At 38.5% G+C, this 16,855-nt stretch overlaps 1 protein-coding gene across 8 annotated transcripts in view; it reads left to right on the top strand.

The window, feature by feature from the left end:
- SFMBT1 (Scm like with four mbt domains 1) overlaps positions 1-16,075 on the top strand; it is a 129,804-nt gene extending 113,729 nt beyond the window's left edge. For all 8 annotated transcript variants that reach the window (XM_069475887.1, XM_069475880.1, XM_069475882.1 and 5 more), the window contains 8 exons: positions 2,167-2,231; positions 4,925-5,064; positions 5,871-5,980; positions 7,030-7,205; positions 11,364-11,542; positions 11,731-11,976; positions 12,841-12,969; positions 14,198-16,075. In XM_069475887.1, the coding sequence (XP_069331988.1) occupies positions 2,167-2,231; positions 4,925-5,064; positions 5,871-5,980; positions 7,030-7,205; positions 11,364-11,542; positions 11,731-11,976; positions 12,841-12,969; positions 14,198-14,338 (1,186 nt within the window). In that variant the 3' untranslated portion in view covers positions 14,339-16,075. The remainder of the gene's footprint in view (positions 1-2,166; positions 2,232-4,924; positions 5,065-5,870; positions 5,981-7,029; positions 7,206-11,363; positions 11,543-11,730; positions 11,977-12,840; positions 12,970-14,197) is intronic.
- Positions 16,076-16,855: the final 780 nt, after the last annotated feature.

Raw genomic sequence — 16,855 nt, 5'->3', positions numbered from 1 at the left:
CAAGCAATCCTCCCACGTTGGCCTCCCAGAGTGCTAGCATTATAGGCGTGAGCCACCACGCGCAGCCTGAATTCAACTTTTAATCATTTGTATACTTCTCCTTAACGGTGCATTTTTTTTTAATGGCACTATATACAAAAGGGTAAAATACATTCTCAAGATATTCCCTAAATTGAGTTTTCTTTGGCTTTTAGAGCCTGACACATTTGAATAAAAGAAAGGAACTAAGAGTCCCTATGCTGGTATTTTTTAAGGAAGAGCAAAAATTGTAAATCAGGATATGATTTGTCACAGTGAAAAAATACTTGAGGTACAAGACAACTCTAAAAGAAATTTACACTCAAAGGAGTAGCTTTGTGTCTTTCAAGAAACTCCATTGAATACCTTCACATACAGCTTTTAAGAAGAAATTATTTAATGATGCCTTCAAACCTTAAAAAATACAAAGGCTGCTGTGTGTACATGTGTGTTTTAAAACATTGGGTGTTGAATTCTATATTAGTCTGCTTTGGGCTGCCATACAAAATACCACAGACTGGATGGCTTAAACCACAGAAATTTATTTTCTCACATTCTGGAGGCCGGGAAGTCAAAGTGCCATTGGATTTGGTTCCTGGTGAAGGCTCTCTTCCCAGCTTGCAGATGGCTGCCTTCTCACTATGTTCACATGGTGGAGAGATCCCTCCCACTACCCGCCTTCTTATAAGGCCACCAATCCTATTGGATTAGGGCCCTACCCTTATCACCTGATTGAATCTTAATTACCTCCCAAAATCCCTGTTTCCTTTTACAGTTACATTGAGGGTTAGGGATTCAACATATGAATTTGGGGGCAGGGCACACAGTTCCACATATAGCAAATTCTGTAACTCCCTACTGTATAATTCATAACTACCTTTGTAGCTATGTGGGTAATAAAACTGACAACATAAGTGGAGAGAGGTGGGGTATGGTGGCTCACACCTGTAATCCCAGCACTTTGGGAGGCCAAGGGTGGGAGGGGATCACTTGAGTCCAGGAGTTTGAGACCAGCCTAGGCAACATAGTAAGACCTGATTTCCACAAAAAATAAAAAATTAGCTAGTCATGGTGGCACACACCTGTAGTCCTAGCTATTCAGGAGGCTAACACAGGAGGATTTCTTGAAAGCCTGGGAGTTTGAAATTGCAGTTAGCTATGATTGTGCCACTGTACTCCAGCCTGGGTGACAGAGCGAGACCCTGTCTCTGAAAAAAAAAAAATAAATAATGGAGAGAAAGGCAATAGAATTTTATACCAGGTAGAGAGGTGAGATAACAATGACCAAAAAACTGGCCTTGGATTTTTCCTTGACTTAGTTTTGAAAACTGATCCAAAACTTTAGTCAGGAAACATTCTAAAAAGATAAATTAGTCTTTTATTAGCACCCCCTCTTTTTTTTAAGAGACAAGGTCTCATTCTGTTGTCCAGGCTGGAGTGCAGTGTCATGATCATAACTGACCGCAACCTCAAACTCCTGGGTGCAAGAGATCCTTCTACCTCAGCCTCCCGAGTAGCTGGGACTACAGGTTCATGCCACCACTCTCAGCTATATTAGCCTTTTTCCGTGATTGCTGCATATACACTAAGTCTCTGGGGTTTTTTAAACATAATTTGTCTTTAATTTTGAAACTGATGAAGAAAACAACCCTATAAAAGAAATGTTTCTGTTCTGTGACTATTGAAAAAATGAATCGTTTAATTATTTAGATGCTTATATGAATGAAAAGACAGTTTGTTTGAACATGTATCACAATGCTGTCTACAGACTATCCATTGACTCATTAGACTTTGTACATAGTTTTAAAAGCAATTGCTGGTTTGTTTTTCCTTTTTTAAAATATGATCAGCCAGATGTGATGGCTCATGCCTGTAATCCTAGCACTTTGGGAGGCCAAGGCAGGAGGGTTGCTTTAGCCTGGGAGTTTGAGACTACAGTGAGCTATGATTGTGCCACTGCACTCCAGCTTGGGTGACAGAGCAAGGCTGTCTCCTAAAAAAAAAAAAAGTATGATCAAGGGAGTACCTTCTATTATAGATTTTGTGGCATGCCACATTTACTTTCTTCTTAGAGTTGAAGGAAACTAACCCTTACACTTTATTGATCTTAAGAATTATCTCACTATTTTGCTGTGTTTCTTGACCCAGAGTACCATCATCAAGGACTGCCCATGAGGGCCTGAAGAATCAGGAGCTGAACTCCACAGACTCAGGTATGAGTGTATGTAATCTTACAGAAAGGAGAACCCTTAGTTTCTTTTAATGGACTATGTCTGAAAATAATTTTAATAATACATTTGATTTATAAGATGTGGCTTCATAGATTGCTTGTGAATTTAGAGTTAAAACTAAAATGTATTTAGTTTAATAATCATCTCTAGGCTGATCTTTATGCCCATTTCTAATAATTGTAGCTATTCTTCACTGACCACCTGGTTTGTACCAAGGTCCCTGGAGGTTAATATCATCCCTGACTTTAAAGAACCTGAGGCTTTCTAGGCAGTGTTCTTTCTTAAGCTAGCTGGGTGAGAGGTGACGGGGTTATTCTTTTTAAAAATCTTCTTATGATATGCACACTTTGTATATACATTTCACAATTTATATATCAAAAAAAAAAAGCACTGGAATAAGAGAGTCAGTGCCTGATAAATGAGACAAAGATCCTTGCTGGAGGTTCATGCCTTTTGTCCAGGTATCTCTGTTGAACTACTCTTAACTTCCCCTGTGTTGGTTGTATAACACTTAGGATCTTGGCTGTGTAGATTCTAGCACAGATTGGGCATTTTAATGATCTTTTTTAAATGCCCAGAAAAGAAAGCAAAGCAAAGCTCAGAGAGGTCACACAGCTTATGAGCAGAAGGGCCAGAAATGCAACTCAGATCCTTCTCAAGTTGTACACCTATACTTCTGTCTCTTCCACCTACTACCTTTTCATTACATCATTTATCCATAGAGAATTAGGGCTATGTAACTCCTTGGGGGTTTTGTTCGTTTGGTTATTTTTTTGTTTTTTTTTTCCTTGAGATGGGGTCTCGCTGTATTGCCCGGCCTGGTCTCAAACTCCTGGGCTCAAGTTATCCTCCTGCCTCAGCCTCCTGAGTACCTGGGACTACAGGCACCCGTCTACTCATTTTTGATGCATTGCTGGCAATTCAAATGCCTATTGAAACTACAGGATTAAGGCATTAATATCTCCTATGTGACTTCAGCCAAGGGCTTCTGGTTTGGGTTTTGTCATAGGTGAGGTTCCCTGGGAAACAGAGTCTGAAAGTCCGATATTGCATGTAGGAGTTTCATTGGAGAGTGTTTTTGGGAACAGCTCTTGGGAGGAGAGTAAAGGAAGCAGGATTCAGCAAAGAGAGAAGTTGAACAACAATGCAGTTGCAACAGAAGTTTCTTCTAGTTCCATGGGGAGCCTTGGAGCTGATATAGCCACTCAAAGTTGTCCCTGATTCAGGCATAGTAGCCACACCTTATAAGACCAGTTATTGGAAGTGGGCCTCTGCTCCCTCCCTACCTTACAAGGGGCAACGTGGCTGTCTTCCTACCAAGGGTGGTCCCCAGCTCAGGGCAATTCTAAGATAGACTTACAACTGAGAGTTGTAAGCTGAAAACATTCCCATCAAGAGGGGCATGAGTGCCTTAATCCCAAAGAGGAGGATCTGGGTGTAGAGTTCAAATGGGAACGTAGGCACCAACATGCTGACCACTGTGCTAAGACTGCATTCTTAATTACAGCATTATGGACTTTAGAGTCCTGTGGACAGTGGGCAATGTGCACGTATCTCTTTTCCTCAATGTTGGGTTAATGGGCAATATCTATCAGAAGAGCTTCTTTCTGCCTTATATCAAAATGAAGGTGTTTTAGTGTTTGAATTTTTCACATAGCTGAAATGCCAACCACTATGAGGAGATTTTTAAAAAACATAATTATGGGCCGGGCACGGTGGCTCACGCCTGTAATCCTAGCTCTCTGGGAGGCCGAGGTGGGCGGATCGTTTCAGCTCAGGAGTTCGAGACCAGCCTGAGCAAGAGCGAGACCCCATCTCTACTAAAAATAGAAAGAAATTATATGGACAGCTAAAAATATATATAGAAAAAATTAGCCGGGCATGGTGGTGCATGCCTGTAGTCCCAGCTACTCGGGAGGCTGAGACAGGAGGATCCCTTGAGCTCAGGAGTTTGAGGTTGCTGTGAGCTAGGCTGACGCCACGGCACTCACTCTAGCCTGGGCAACCGAGCGAGACTCTGTCTCAAAAAAAAAAAAAAAAACATAATTATGAAGTATAGTATTCATACAAATAGTTGAAGAAAGGGGTCTTTAGGCCCAGTTACACCCCACAGTACAAGAAGAACTTAGAGTTGTGGTCATAGCATACTTTAGTCATCAGAGATGGGAGAGCTCCCACAGCATCAAAAACTGCCATATTAGTTTCGTGATTTTAAGGAGGTAAACATACAAACAGTAGTTCTAAATAATATTCAACATCAATTCCTAGAAATATTCCATAATAGATTTTTGAATAGTTGGGTTTTGATGACCTAGAAAAGAAATTATTGATCATCTGGAATCATCAGGGATTCTTGAAGTAGATCTTCTACTTCCTTTAGCAATAGAAGTACAGGGCTCTGGAACAATATTGTATTATCCCAGGAACTAATTGGCATGTAATTCAGTATATTGTTTGATTTTAGCCGAGTGATAAACTCTGTAAGTAAAAATAAGGTAAGTATAAGCTCTGTATCATAAGGTATTTCAAGAGCATTCTCAGACAATGTGTTAAGCTTCAAAATATGTAATTCCGAACTTTAAATAATGGTGTATATTTTTCCCCTAGTCATTCAGCTTTGGGAACGTGGGGCAGTGAATGACTGTTCTGAATATTTCTTTCTCTTCATTTCCCAGTTGTGATTAATGGAAAATATTGCTGTCCAAAGATATACTTCAACCACCGTTGCTTCTCAGGGCCATATCTTAATAAAGGAAGAATTGCGGAGCTGCCTCAATGTGTAGGACCTGGGAACTGTGTTCTGGTCCTTAGAGAGGTAAGGTTCTGGCCTAGAGCAAAAGAGCTTGGAAATTTCACAGCATTCTCTTAGGCTTATTCATATAGGGAGGTGCATGCCATAGACATGACAACTCTAGGTTTTATCAAAGGTTACTAACTTTTCTCGTGTATTACATAGTGAACAGGGCATGTTATTATTTCTACTCCCTAGGAAACATTCACCTAAGCAGTCCTTCACATAGCAGGTTCACCTCTGTCAGTGTAGAAAGGTCGCCTGCCAGAGACCACATGAGAACTGTGCAAGCGTGAACTGTGAGATTAGTCTGCAACTGAGAGGCTGTGTGACATTAATCTAGGGTCCATGATAAAGTTACACAACAGCCAGTGTGTTGTGCTGTGTGTAACAGATAGGGGACATACTGAACGTTTTAGCCCTCAGGGTGGCAAGGCAGAGTTTAGGGAAGCTGGAGCTTCTCAGCCAGCCTCCTCCAGCCATGAGAAAGCTTAGGTATCTTCATAGTGTTCCAAACAAAATTTTCTGTGTATCATGGCTGCGAAAGCATTTGAAAGCATGTGCTAGAGTAATTTGAAATTCATGAATGGTGCCTGTTTTTTCCTGACCATAACATTTTGAATGTTTAAAAGGATCTGGTTATTCTCTTACTGCAACTTTGGGCAGCAGTCATATCTTCAGTATTATTTGGTTAACGTTTGTTAATTAATTTGACTAGAATTAATCTCCTAAATGACCATAACATTCTGAGGTATAGCAAGAGTGCTGTGGTTCTAATGGTTTGCTTTTCTCCTTCCCAACCCATATTTTTGCTTTAAAACCGAGCTCAGGTCCTCACTTTACTTATCAATGCAGCTTATAAACCCAGTCGTGTCCTTCGGGAGCTCCAGCTGGACAAAGACTCTGTGTGGCATGGATGTGGGGAAGTCCTAAAAGCCAAGTGAGTAGACTGCTCTGTCTTTTACTGTTACTTGTCTTTAATAGGTCACAGAATCAGTTCTGTGGATATCAGAATACTTATATTTCCTAGGGCAGTGCTTCTTCAGCTATTTGTGGTGAAGGACCAGGCTCATTTTCTTTTTTAGATTTCCATTCTGTCAAGGATCAGTACATTTATAAAATACGGTAAAAATAAATCATAGGAAATATGAAATCTGGGCCAGGCACGGGGCCTCACACTTGTAATCCTAGCATGCTGGGAGGCCGAGGTGGGAGGATTCCTTGAGCTCAGGAGTTCCAGACCAGCCTGAGCAAGAGCAAGACCCCATCTCTACTAAAAACAGAAAAATTAGCTGGGCATTGTGGTGTGTGCCTGTAGTCCCAGCTGAGGAGGCTGAAGCAGGAGGATCGCTTGAGCCAGGAGTTTGAGGTTGCAGTGAGCTACAATGATGCCACTGCACTCTACCCAGGACAACAAAGCGAGGCTCTGTCTCAAAAAAAAAAAACAAAACAAAACCAACAAACAAGAAATATGAGATTTAAAAGCCATAAAAATGCAAGAATAATTTTTTGTTATTATATTTAAAAGACATAAAATTACTTTTTCAAATTACTGTGAAAATTTACAAACATTTACTCTTGCTTTCTGACCTGATCTTATCATGGATGGGTAACAATTGTCAGGTTGTACTGGTCCTTGGACCACACTCTGAGCGTCACTGCCCAGGGTAAAGAAAGACTTAGTGAGAAGTCACTTTTCTTTTTATACTAGTTAGTGAAATTGCTATTTGAAAGCCTTAACTTAGGAAAAGAAAGCAGGAACTTTATTTTGCTAATTTAAATAACTCAGCTCTTAGTTGTCATAACTTACCAGATTTAATTTAAGTACAATATGCAGAACTTCCTTATTGTTTTCCGAGTCCTCAAACTATAAAGGATATAGGATATTCCAAGAAGCAAAAATACTTTTCAGGTATATTAATATGTTAGATTTTTCTCTGGGTAATCATTAGCCCAGTAAATTTGGCATCTGATGTCTTCCAATGGCAGATATAAAGGAAAGAGTTATCGGGCTACTGTTGAGATAGTGAAAACAGCAGATCGAGTGACTGAATTCTGCCGGCAAACCTGTATCAAACTGGAATGCTGTCCTAACCTCTTCGGTCCACGGATGGTTCTGGATAAGTGTTCTGAGAACTGTTCTGTACTTACAAAGACCAAATACAGTGAGTCATGTTTTTCCAATGTGTTAACTATAGCAGCTGACCATACCTTACATCCTGGAAGGTTTTTTTCTTTTGCAGACATTCATGTATATTAATAGCAGAGGTACAGAAACTTTTTCTATGAAGGCCAGATAATAAATATTTTATGCTGTAGGTCTTATGACCTCGGTCACATACTCTTTTTTGTTTTTTTCTGTTTTCATTTTTTAAGAACCCTTTTAGGCTGGGCGTGGTGGCTCACGCCTGTAATCCTAGCACTCTAGGAGGCCAAGGCAGGAGGATCACTTGAGGTCAGGAGTTTAAGACCAGCCTGAGCAAGGGCGAGACCCCATTTCTACAAAAAATAGAAAAATTAGCCAGGCATGGTGGTGCATACCTGTAGTCCCAGCTACTCGAGAGGCTGAGGCGGGAGAATCTCTTGAGCCCAGAAGTCTTAGTTTATTATGAGCTAGGCTGATGCCACAGCACTCTAGCCCGGACAACAGAGCGAGACTCTGTCTCAAAAAATAAAAATTAAAAAAAAAAAACCCTTTTAAAATTGTAAGAATTGGCCCAGGGGCCCTAGTATGCAACTTTTACATATAGCATGTATATGCGTTAGCTATTATGTCTAATATGATCTGTAATTCATTCATATAATCTTCAAATATTTATTATGTGCCCACTATGTGCTTCCAGTGTTCTAGCACTGGGATATAACAATAAAGAACAAAATTCCTATCCTCAATGAGTTTACATTTAATATGGGAGACAGATAAACAAGGGAACAAATATAGAGAGAGAGGTATTATGGGGAACAGTGGAGCAAGGTAGGAAAGTAAGGAGGCTGGGAGGTGGGGTGCTCTTTGTGCAGGTGGTCAGGAAGTCTTCTGACAGGTAACAACCTAAAGGAAAGAAGAGAGCCAGCTGTGTAGATAATCTTGGTGGGAGTGCTCTGGGGAGGGGACAGCAAGGGCACAGCCTTGAGGCAGGTGAGGAGCAGCAAGGAAGCCAATGGTGGTTGGCGAGGTGGAAATAGCAGGAGAGGAGGTAGTTGCAACCTGACTCTGAATAGTCACAGCAACACCTGTTCCCTCATTTTCTCCTTTGTCAAACTGGGGCAGGGGTCATATAGGATGAAATTTCCAATTTGGAGCCTTGTCAAGGCATTGTCACCCAAAGACAAAATTCTGATCCTACCTTTCCTTAAATCCTACAAGCCGTGATGTCACTTGGCAGAATTAATATGGAGGAGGATTTTACCTTGTTCAACCTGAAGGATTTCTTTTAGGGATCTGGGCCTCTTAAACTTTATAGTGCATGTAAATCACCTGAGGATCTTATTCAAATGGAGGTTCTGATTTATCAGGTCTGTGGGTGTCTGGAGCCTGAGTGTGTGTCTGCATTTTCAGCAAGCCCCCAGATACCACTGATTCTGCTGCTCCAAGGTCCATACTTAGCATGACAAGCTTTGTAATTAGTATTTGAATTACAAAATCATGTAAGAGTCTAACCTTCTAGTTCTATTTATATTTATTGGATTGTAAACTCCTTAAGGGCAGGGATTGATTGTCTTTGCTTTTTATTGTATTAGACTCAGCATTTAGTTTAGGAAATTGCAATTATTAGGAGCTAAGTGAAAGATACTATTTATATAAGTACATATAAAAGTACACCACTTTGAGTCTTTGGAAGGAAGGTATGTGTATTTTATTATTCTTTTGGTCTGAATTTATCTTTCACAATGATGTAGTTGAAATTAGCCTAGTATTTAGGAGAGTCTATAATTTTTCCCAATTAGTAATTTCAGTGATGTCAAATGGATTTACATCCTTCAGAAGAATTCATTTTTTGCAGAAAATTTTATTTTGATATTACTTTAAGGTATAACTCAGAGCTAGAATATGTTTCATTTTTAGAATTATCTCTATATTCTAAAATGTATATGAAAATACAAAGGATCTAGAATGGCCAAAACAATCCAGATAAAGAAGAATAAAGTTGCAGGACTTTCTCTCTCTCTTTTTTTAACCATAAAGCTATAATAAACAAAAGAGTATGGTATTAAAGAATAGTCGGATGAGTGATGCAACAGCATAGAGAGTCCAGAAAAAGATCCAAACTTATATGGTTAAGTGGTTTTCTACGAGGATGACAGAGACATTTAATGGGGAAAGGAAATTCTTTTTAACAAATAGCGCAGGTACAGATGGATATCCAAATTGAAAAAACAAAAACAAAACTCTTTGGTTCCTACCTCATATACAAAACTAATTCAAGAATGTAGACCTAATGTAAAAGCTAAAACTATAAGGTTCTAGAGGAAGAAAAAGAAAGATTCTCAAGATCTTGGGGTAGGCAAAGATTTCTTAGAAAGGACCTAGAAATATACTAACATAAAGAAAAAAATTAGTAAATGAAGCATCACCCAAATTAAAACCTTCAGCTCTTTGAATAATACCATTTATTAAAAAGGAAAAGATAAGCCACGATTTGGAGAAAATATTCTTAATACATATATCCAACAAAAACCTTCTCTCCAGAATATATAAAGAACTCCCATAACTCAATAAGGAAAAGAGAAGTTTTGAAACTGAAGAGAGCTGGTGGTTGCGTGACATTGTGAATACAGTAAATATCACCAAATCGTACACTTTAAAATGGTTAATATTATGTTATGTGAACTTCACCTCAAGTAAAATAAATAAACAAATGAAGAGAAACAAAATGTTCTGGAATTAGATAGTGGTAATGGTTGCATAACATAGTGAATATACTAAAAATTACTGAATTGTGCACTTTAAAATGGTGAATTTTATGTTATGTGAATTATATCTCAGTAAAAAAAAATTTTAAAACGAGAACAGTTTTAAAAGATTAATAAAAGACTTGAGCATATACTTCATGAGAAGATATAGAAATGGCCAAAAAGCACATGAAAAAGTACATAACATCATTAGTCATCAGAGAAATGCAAATCAAACTGCAATGAAAAATTACTACATAATCCACTAATTTGGCTAAAATGAAAAAGACAGTACTACATGTTGGCAAAGGTGTAGAGCAACTAGATCTCATGTATTGCTGGTAGGAGTGTAAAATTATACATCCATTTTGGAAAACTGGTAGTTTCTTTAAAAGTTAATAATACATCTATCCAGCCAGGTGTGGTGGCTCACGCCTGTAATCCTAGCACTCTGGGAGGCCGAGGCGGGAGGATTGCTTGAGCTCGGCAGTTAGAGACCAGCCTGAGCAAGAGTGAGACCTCATCTCTACTAAAAAAATAAAAAGAAATTAGCCGGACAACTAAAAGTATATATAGAAAAAATTAGCCAGGCATGGTGGCACATGCCTGTAGTCCCAGCTACTCAGGAGGCTGAGGCAGGAGGATCTCTTGAGCCCAGGAGTTTCAGGTTACTGTGAGCTAGGCTGACGCCACAGCACTCTAGCCTGGGCAAAGGAGTGAGACTCTGTCTTAAAAAATAAATAAATAAATAAATAATAATACATCTATCCTAGGATCCAGCAATTCCGTTCCTAAGTATTTATTCAAGGAAATGAAAACATGGCCATTAGAAGTCTTACAGGTGCCTGCATTGTGAGGTGGGAAAATAGAAAAAAAAAAAAAGTCTTACAGGAATGTTCATTGCAACTTAATTAATGACAGTTGAAACCTGGATACAGCCCAAGTACCTGTAGCAGGAGAATAGATAAACTGGTACATTCCTAGACTGGATTGCTATTCATCAATGTAAAGGAAAGAACCACTCATATATACAACAGCGTAGGTGAAACTCAAAACCATTATGTTGAGTGAAAGAAGCTGTACACACAAAGAAGTACCTACTGTGTGGTTCCATAGAGCAAAACTAATCCACGGTGATAGTGATCAGAATAATGATTGCTTCTGGTAAGGGGAACTGACTGGAAAGGGACCCTGGGAACTTTCTAGATTGATGAAGATGATCTATATCTTGGTATGGGGGGTTATTCAGGTTTATGCATTTGTTAGTACTAATAAAATTATATAATGAAGATCTGTTTATTCCACTCAATGGAATTTACACCTCAATCAAATACAGTGTACCTGTTTTCTACTGCACTAATAAAATCTCCTGTGGTTTTGAGGTGCACAGAAATAATGAAGCTACTTTATTTTTCTTTGTCATCCACATTTAGCACACTATTATGGAAAGAAGAAAAATAAAAGAATTGGGAGACCACCTGGTGGGCATAGTAACTTAGCTTGTGCCCTGAAAAAAGCCAGTAAGAGGAGAAAGAGGCGGAAAAATGTTTTTGTTCATAAGAAGAAACGCTCCTCTGCATCTGTTGATAATACCCCAGCAGGCTCTCCCCAGGTATGAGGTCTATGATGCACCTGTAATGTCTGGAAGCCAAGTGACCATTGCTTCACAATATGGGCACAGAAAGAATACCTGCAAATCTTTCTAATGCAGATCTCTGGCCTATAGAAGTTGGTTTTGTGGCCCAGGAACTGGTTTGGTCTGAATTTCAATGAGACTTCTCTCCTTTTACAATATTTCAGGGAAGTGGGGGTGAAGATGAGGATGACCCAGATGAAGGGGATGACGATTCCCTCAGTGAAGGCAGTACCTCTGAGCAACAGGATGAGCTACAAGAAGAGTCAGAAATGTCAGAAAAAAAGTCATGCTCCTCTTCTCCCACTCAAAGTGAGATGTCCGCATCGCTGCCTCCAGACAGACAAAAGAGAAAAAGAGAGCTTCGCACTTTTTCATTTTCTGATGATGAAAATAAACCTCCTTCACCAAAGGTACCATTTGAAAAATAGTTTCTTTTTTTCTCTCTGTCTAGAATTTCCCTCTAGAATCTAATTGTTAATGATACTAGCATTCCACTTCTTTCATTACAGGCTTGTGTAGAATTTCCAGGGTCTCTTTTAAAATAATGCAGTGATTTGCATGTATTTCAAGGATTACTTGGAGATCAGCTACTTACAAGAGGGGAAGTCTCTTTCAGAGTAGCTGTATGTTTTAAGTAAAAAAATGCTTCATTGGTAGCTTATTTGTAGCCTGTCATTTAGCATTGTGAAAATTGCCTTCTTAATATTTTTCATAATATATATGGTTTTGTAGAAATAAATTATTTATCTTTCTGTTTCTGGTTGAGCCATTTGGTTAAGTATATTTAATATATACATATGTACACATTATATCACATATACACCAAAGAACAGCAATTAAGTTAGTGTTTTAAAACTGGATTCCTTTTTAAAAATATTTCATGAACAGAAGCAATAAATGTATTCTCTTGATAATTTTGGTAAGCATTCTTTCATTGGAATTAACATCCCATTCACTTAAGCACCCTACCAGAGAGTGAACTAAAATAGAGACCAAGGAATAAATGGGAGATTTAAAAACTATTTGTCTCTGTTAAATTGTCCAAATAATTGTGCTGAAACTTTGAGATAAATTCTTCCCCATTGATATTTTATATTATAAAAGACAAACATTTCTTGATTACCCAGGGGCCTTTGCCATCTTTGCTGGGAGAAATCATGTCCTAAGGCCACTTTAAATCCAGTCTTGAAGGATTATAAATTTATAGAGAGAGACTTTTTTAGAATAAAATAGCTCTTACACCATTTGGTTTTGTTTTGTTATGGGAAATGAAGGAAATAAGGATTGAAGTTGCTGAGAGGCTTCACCTGGACAGTAACCCCTTGAAGTGGAGTGTGGCAGATGTTGTGCGGTTCATCAGATCCACTGACTGTGCTCCATTAGCAAGGATATTCCTAGACCAGGTAATCACAGATACTTAAAATTTTTAGTAATATGTCTCTTTAGCAAAGAACTATAGGTTTAATAGTCAACAATTTGTTTACAAATTTTAGGAAAAAATATTTTGATTCAAAAGAAAAAAAATCGTTTAGTTCCATTTTTAGGAGTGGAAAGATGATAAAAAGCTATTTATCAGACTTGCTCCATAGTTGAAGCAGATTGTCATTGTATTTGCATTTTTCCTAAGAATTCAATTCCAGCCTCCAAATATTTAAATGGCTTAAAATCAAGCATGCCATACTTAATTGTCCTCATTTTTTCAAAAATAATGATTTGCTTATTTTTTTTTTTTTTTTTTTTTTGTTGAGACAGAGTCTCACTTTGTTGCCCAGGCTAGAGTGAGTGCCGTGGCGTCAGCTTAGCTCACAGCAACCTCAAACTCCTGGGCTTAAGCGATCCTACTGCCTCAGCCTCCCGAGTAGCTGGGACTACAGGCATGCGCCACTATGCCCGGCTAATTTTTTCTATATAGATTTTTAGGTGTCCATATAATGTCTTTCTATTTTTAGTAGAGACGGGGTCTCGCTCAGGCTGGTCTCGAACTCTTGACCTTGAGCAATCCACCCGCCTCGGCCTCCCAGAGTGCTAGGGTTACAGGCGTGAGCCACCGCGCCCGGCCGATTTGCTTATTTTTTAAAAAATTATCATCTCTAATATATCAGGCTCTAGAGTGGTGATCAATTTTAAGGCAAGCTTTCTTAAACACAAATAGTGGACTTAAACATTGAAATAAATTTTGTTTTAATAATTGGGGAGGTTTAAAACTGAAGTTCTTTAAAGAGCTTATCAGGATTTGATGAATGTTACAGAGTAAGAAAACATTAATGTTTATAGTTAATATTTTGTTTCAGATTTAGAAAGAGCCCTGCCTATAAAAAGATGGCACAATTACTTGCCAGTAACAGGGATAGTTAGTTTACTGAATTTCTGCCAAGCAAATACTCTGTAGAGTGGATTCTCATTATTTCTTGGTAAAACTAATAAAACTTTATTAAGTCTCAAGTTTCATTGGTATGGAGGACTGCGGAGGCACTTAAAAGGAAATGTGTGATACTTGTTTAAAAGGAAAAAGTAAGGAAAGGAAAGCACAGGGACTCCAATTTTGACAAAGCAACAGTGTACAGGGGCTGTCATGATCGAGCTGCCATTCATATGCACATCACAGATAATTTATATTTTATGCCTCAACAGGAAATTGATGGGCAGGCCCTGTTGCTCCTTACCCTTCCCACTGTTCAAGAGTGCATGGACTTAAAATTGGGCCCTGCCATCAAACTTTGCCATCACATAGAGAGGATCAAGTTTGCTTTTTATGAGCAGTTTGCCAACTGAGAAGGACAACCAAAGTGGGCTGGATCTTTGAAGCACAAATGCCGTGAATCCTTCTGCTGGCTGTACAAGTGGAGCTGGAATAGTCCTGGGGCTCCGGGCCCTGCAGGTGTCTGCTTGTTCTCTTTGCACTTTCAGGGAAGGAGGACCCACACTGAGGAAGCAAAAATTGTGCACAGAAATGGCTCTTCTGCCAGTGGAAATGTGGACATCTCTTGTGCAACAGATTGCAGTTTTTAAAAAATAAAGGTTGTAAGGAAAAGACTTACATAAGAAGAATAAGCATTTCCAATGTTGTGGCCTGAAAACAAAGAATAATCTAGGCTGCTGGAAATAACCCTTTTGGTTGTTTTGTTTTCATTCTGTTCCCTCCCATTGTAGATTGAACTTTGTTCTCTGCTTTCTCTTTCTTGGAAAGAGAGGACATAGCTTTAAAGTCAGCACTGATTTGGGACTGTGCCTAAGGCACATCAGTGCTTCTTTGTCATTGTGTTTTTAAGCTTTTTAAAATTAAAACAATTCATTTTGGGGATGATTATGTGGTTCTAGGGTTTTGAATGTATAGTCACACTTTGATCCATTTAAAAATCTATTCTTACAAGTTCCTTTGTTTACTACCTCTGTTGATAATTGAGCTTACAGCCATGTATGAGGTTTTTTGTATGATACCATTTTTAAGCTACATGAACACTACAGCTATGACAGAAGTTGGGGTGAGGGACAGTTTTCTTTCTTAAAAACATTATGTGGGCACTTATACTAGTTCCTTAAATGACCTCATCTATGAACTCTACTGTCGTTCTCCATCTTCACCCAGTTTGGACTACCTGTGTTAAGTAGCATTGGAAAGACAGAATTTCAGTTTAATTGTTCTCTCCCTGTTAGTTCTCATAGAGACTTTAGTGGCTTTTATTTTGTGTTTACTTTTCTCTAAGATTGTTTTTCTACCTCTGTTTCATTTCTAGAGTCCTTACTTGGGGTCAAAATTGGTAGGTGTTCCTTGGACCTACAATAAAGCCGATTTCCCCTTCTTTGTAGGTGTCTCCAGGTAGAGAGTGTAGAATCACAGCAGGGAAAATGTGTTTTGGGGGGTGATGCAGAGTATGGAATTTGTGTAGCAGTGTCCTCAGCAGCTGGATAAAGATTGAGAGGTGATTCAAGATTGTGGAAACTTCTTTGCCTTGTCACACTTACACTTTTCTTCAGTTAATCCTTCAAATTGAATGTAATCTATAGTCCGAAGATTCTCATTTAAACTACTCAGTGTTCCTTTAGATGTATCTTTTGACCCCGCTCAAGTTAACATGAAACTCCAGATGAATATTCACTTGTGATTCCACTTCTAGTCATTATAGAATAATAGCATTTGCTGTACTGTTCCAGCCATGAGGAATGAGGAAAAACACGTACATAGATTGCTCCTTTAAATGGTTTGCTTTGCTGAGTGTTTTTTTTTTTTATTATTATCCTACTCACCTGCAAATTTATAACCTAGGCATTCTTCCTCAAGATTTGAAAATTGTTTTAAAACTGCAACCTGGGTAAATTCTAAACAATTATACAAATATAAGGTAATATTACTACAAATTTAAACTCATTGTGATTTTTTTCCTTCCCCTCCTCCACCAACCTGTTTTTATGGACATTGGCAGACAGTTTGTCATCCGGATCCTCTCTTCATTGTATAGTTCATGAACCACCTTAACTCAAGCCCCCCACCAAATCATATATTAAAGCATTAACTCATTGCTTAGGTTGCTACCAGATATATGTGGAAAGAAGCATCATTTAGGTAAAAGTTAATATGTTTGAAACTTTGAAATCCAATTTTTAAAAATTTGATTAATTCTATGTCTGTGGAAGAGAAGTATTATATGATGCTGGGAACAATCAGCATTAAGCAGGTAGGCTTTCAGGGTGGTGATGGTGGTGTTGATCTTGCTCAATAAAATTTCCTGAGAGCTGAGCAGTGAAAGCACTAAGGCAAAGAGGGTCCCTTGAGGAAGATCAATGGAACAAAAATTTTCTGGAATTAATGTTGAGGACCTCATGTTATTGTTTTATTTAGGAAAATGAAATATATTTCCTATAAAAGGGAATTTACCAAATGTGACAATAATGAATACATTATTTTGTCTCTCTTTTGACTTCTCCAGAAACCACAGAATTTAGAACCACCTCCCTTCACAGGTGAGGGGATGAAGCCACTAATTGGTGAAACACACAGCCCCAAGTAATCTCTGACCTGGGTAGAGTTGGGGGCCAACAGGTTTGTCTGTCTGTACCATGATTATTCAAGCTCAGCTTTCTCCTAGAGAAAGGCTGACTCTAAATGGTCAAACAAGTGGAGTTTCCTTTAATTCTTGTATTCTCTTACTGAGATACAGTTTATCAGGCAGTTGCGTCAAAGAAGAATTATATTCCTCCAGCCCACACTCCCACATATTACATAACAGGATAATTGTTTGGGAATTTAGCACAGGGCATTTTTTAAAGTTAAACTTTAGATTCCATTTACCT

This window comes from Eulemur rufifrons, chromosome 7, assembly GCF_041146395.1.
Source record: "Eulemur rufifrons isolate Redbay chromosome 7, OSU_ERuf_1, whole genome shotgun sequence".
NCBI lineage: Eukaryota > Metazoa > Chordata > Mammalia > Primates > Lemuridae > Eulemur > Eulemur rufifrons.
This window is presented reverse-complemented; position numbering and strand designations above follow the sequence as displayed.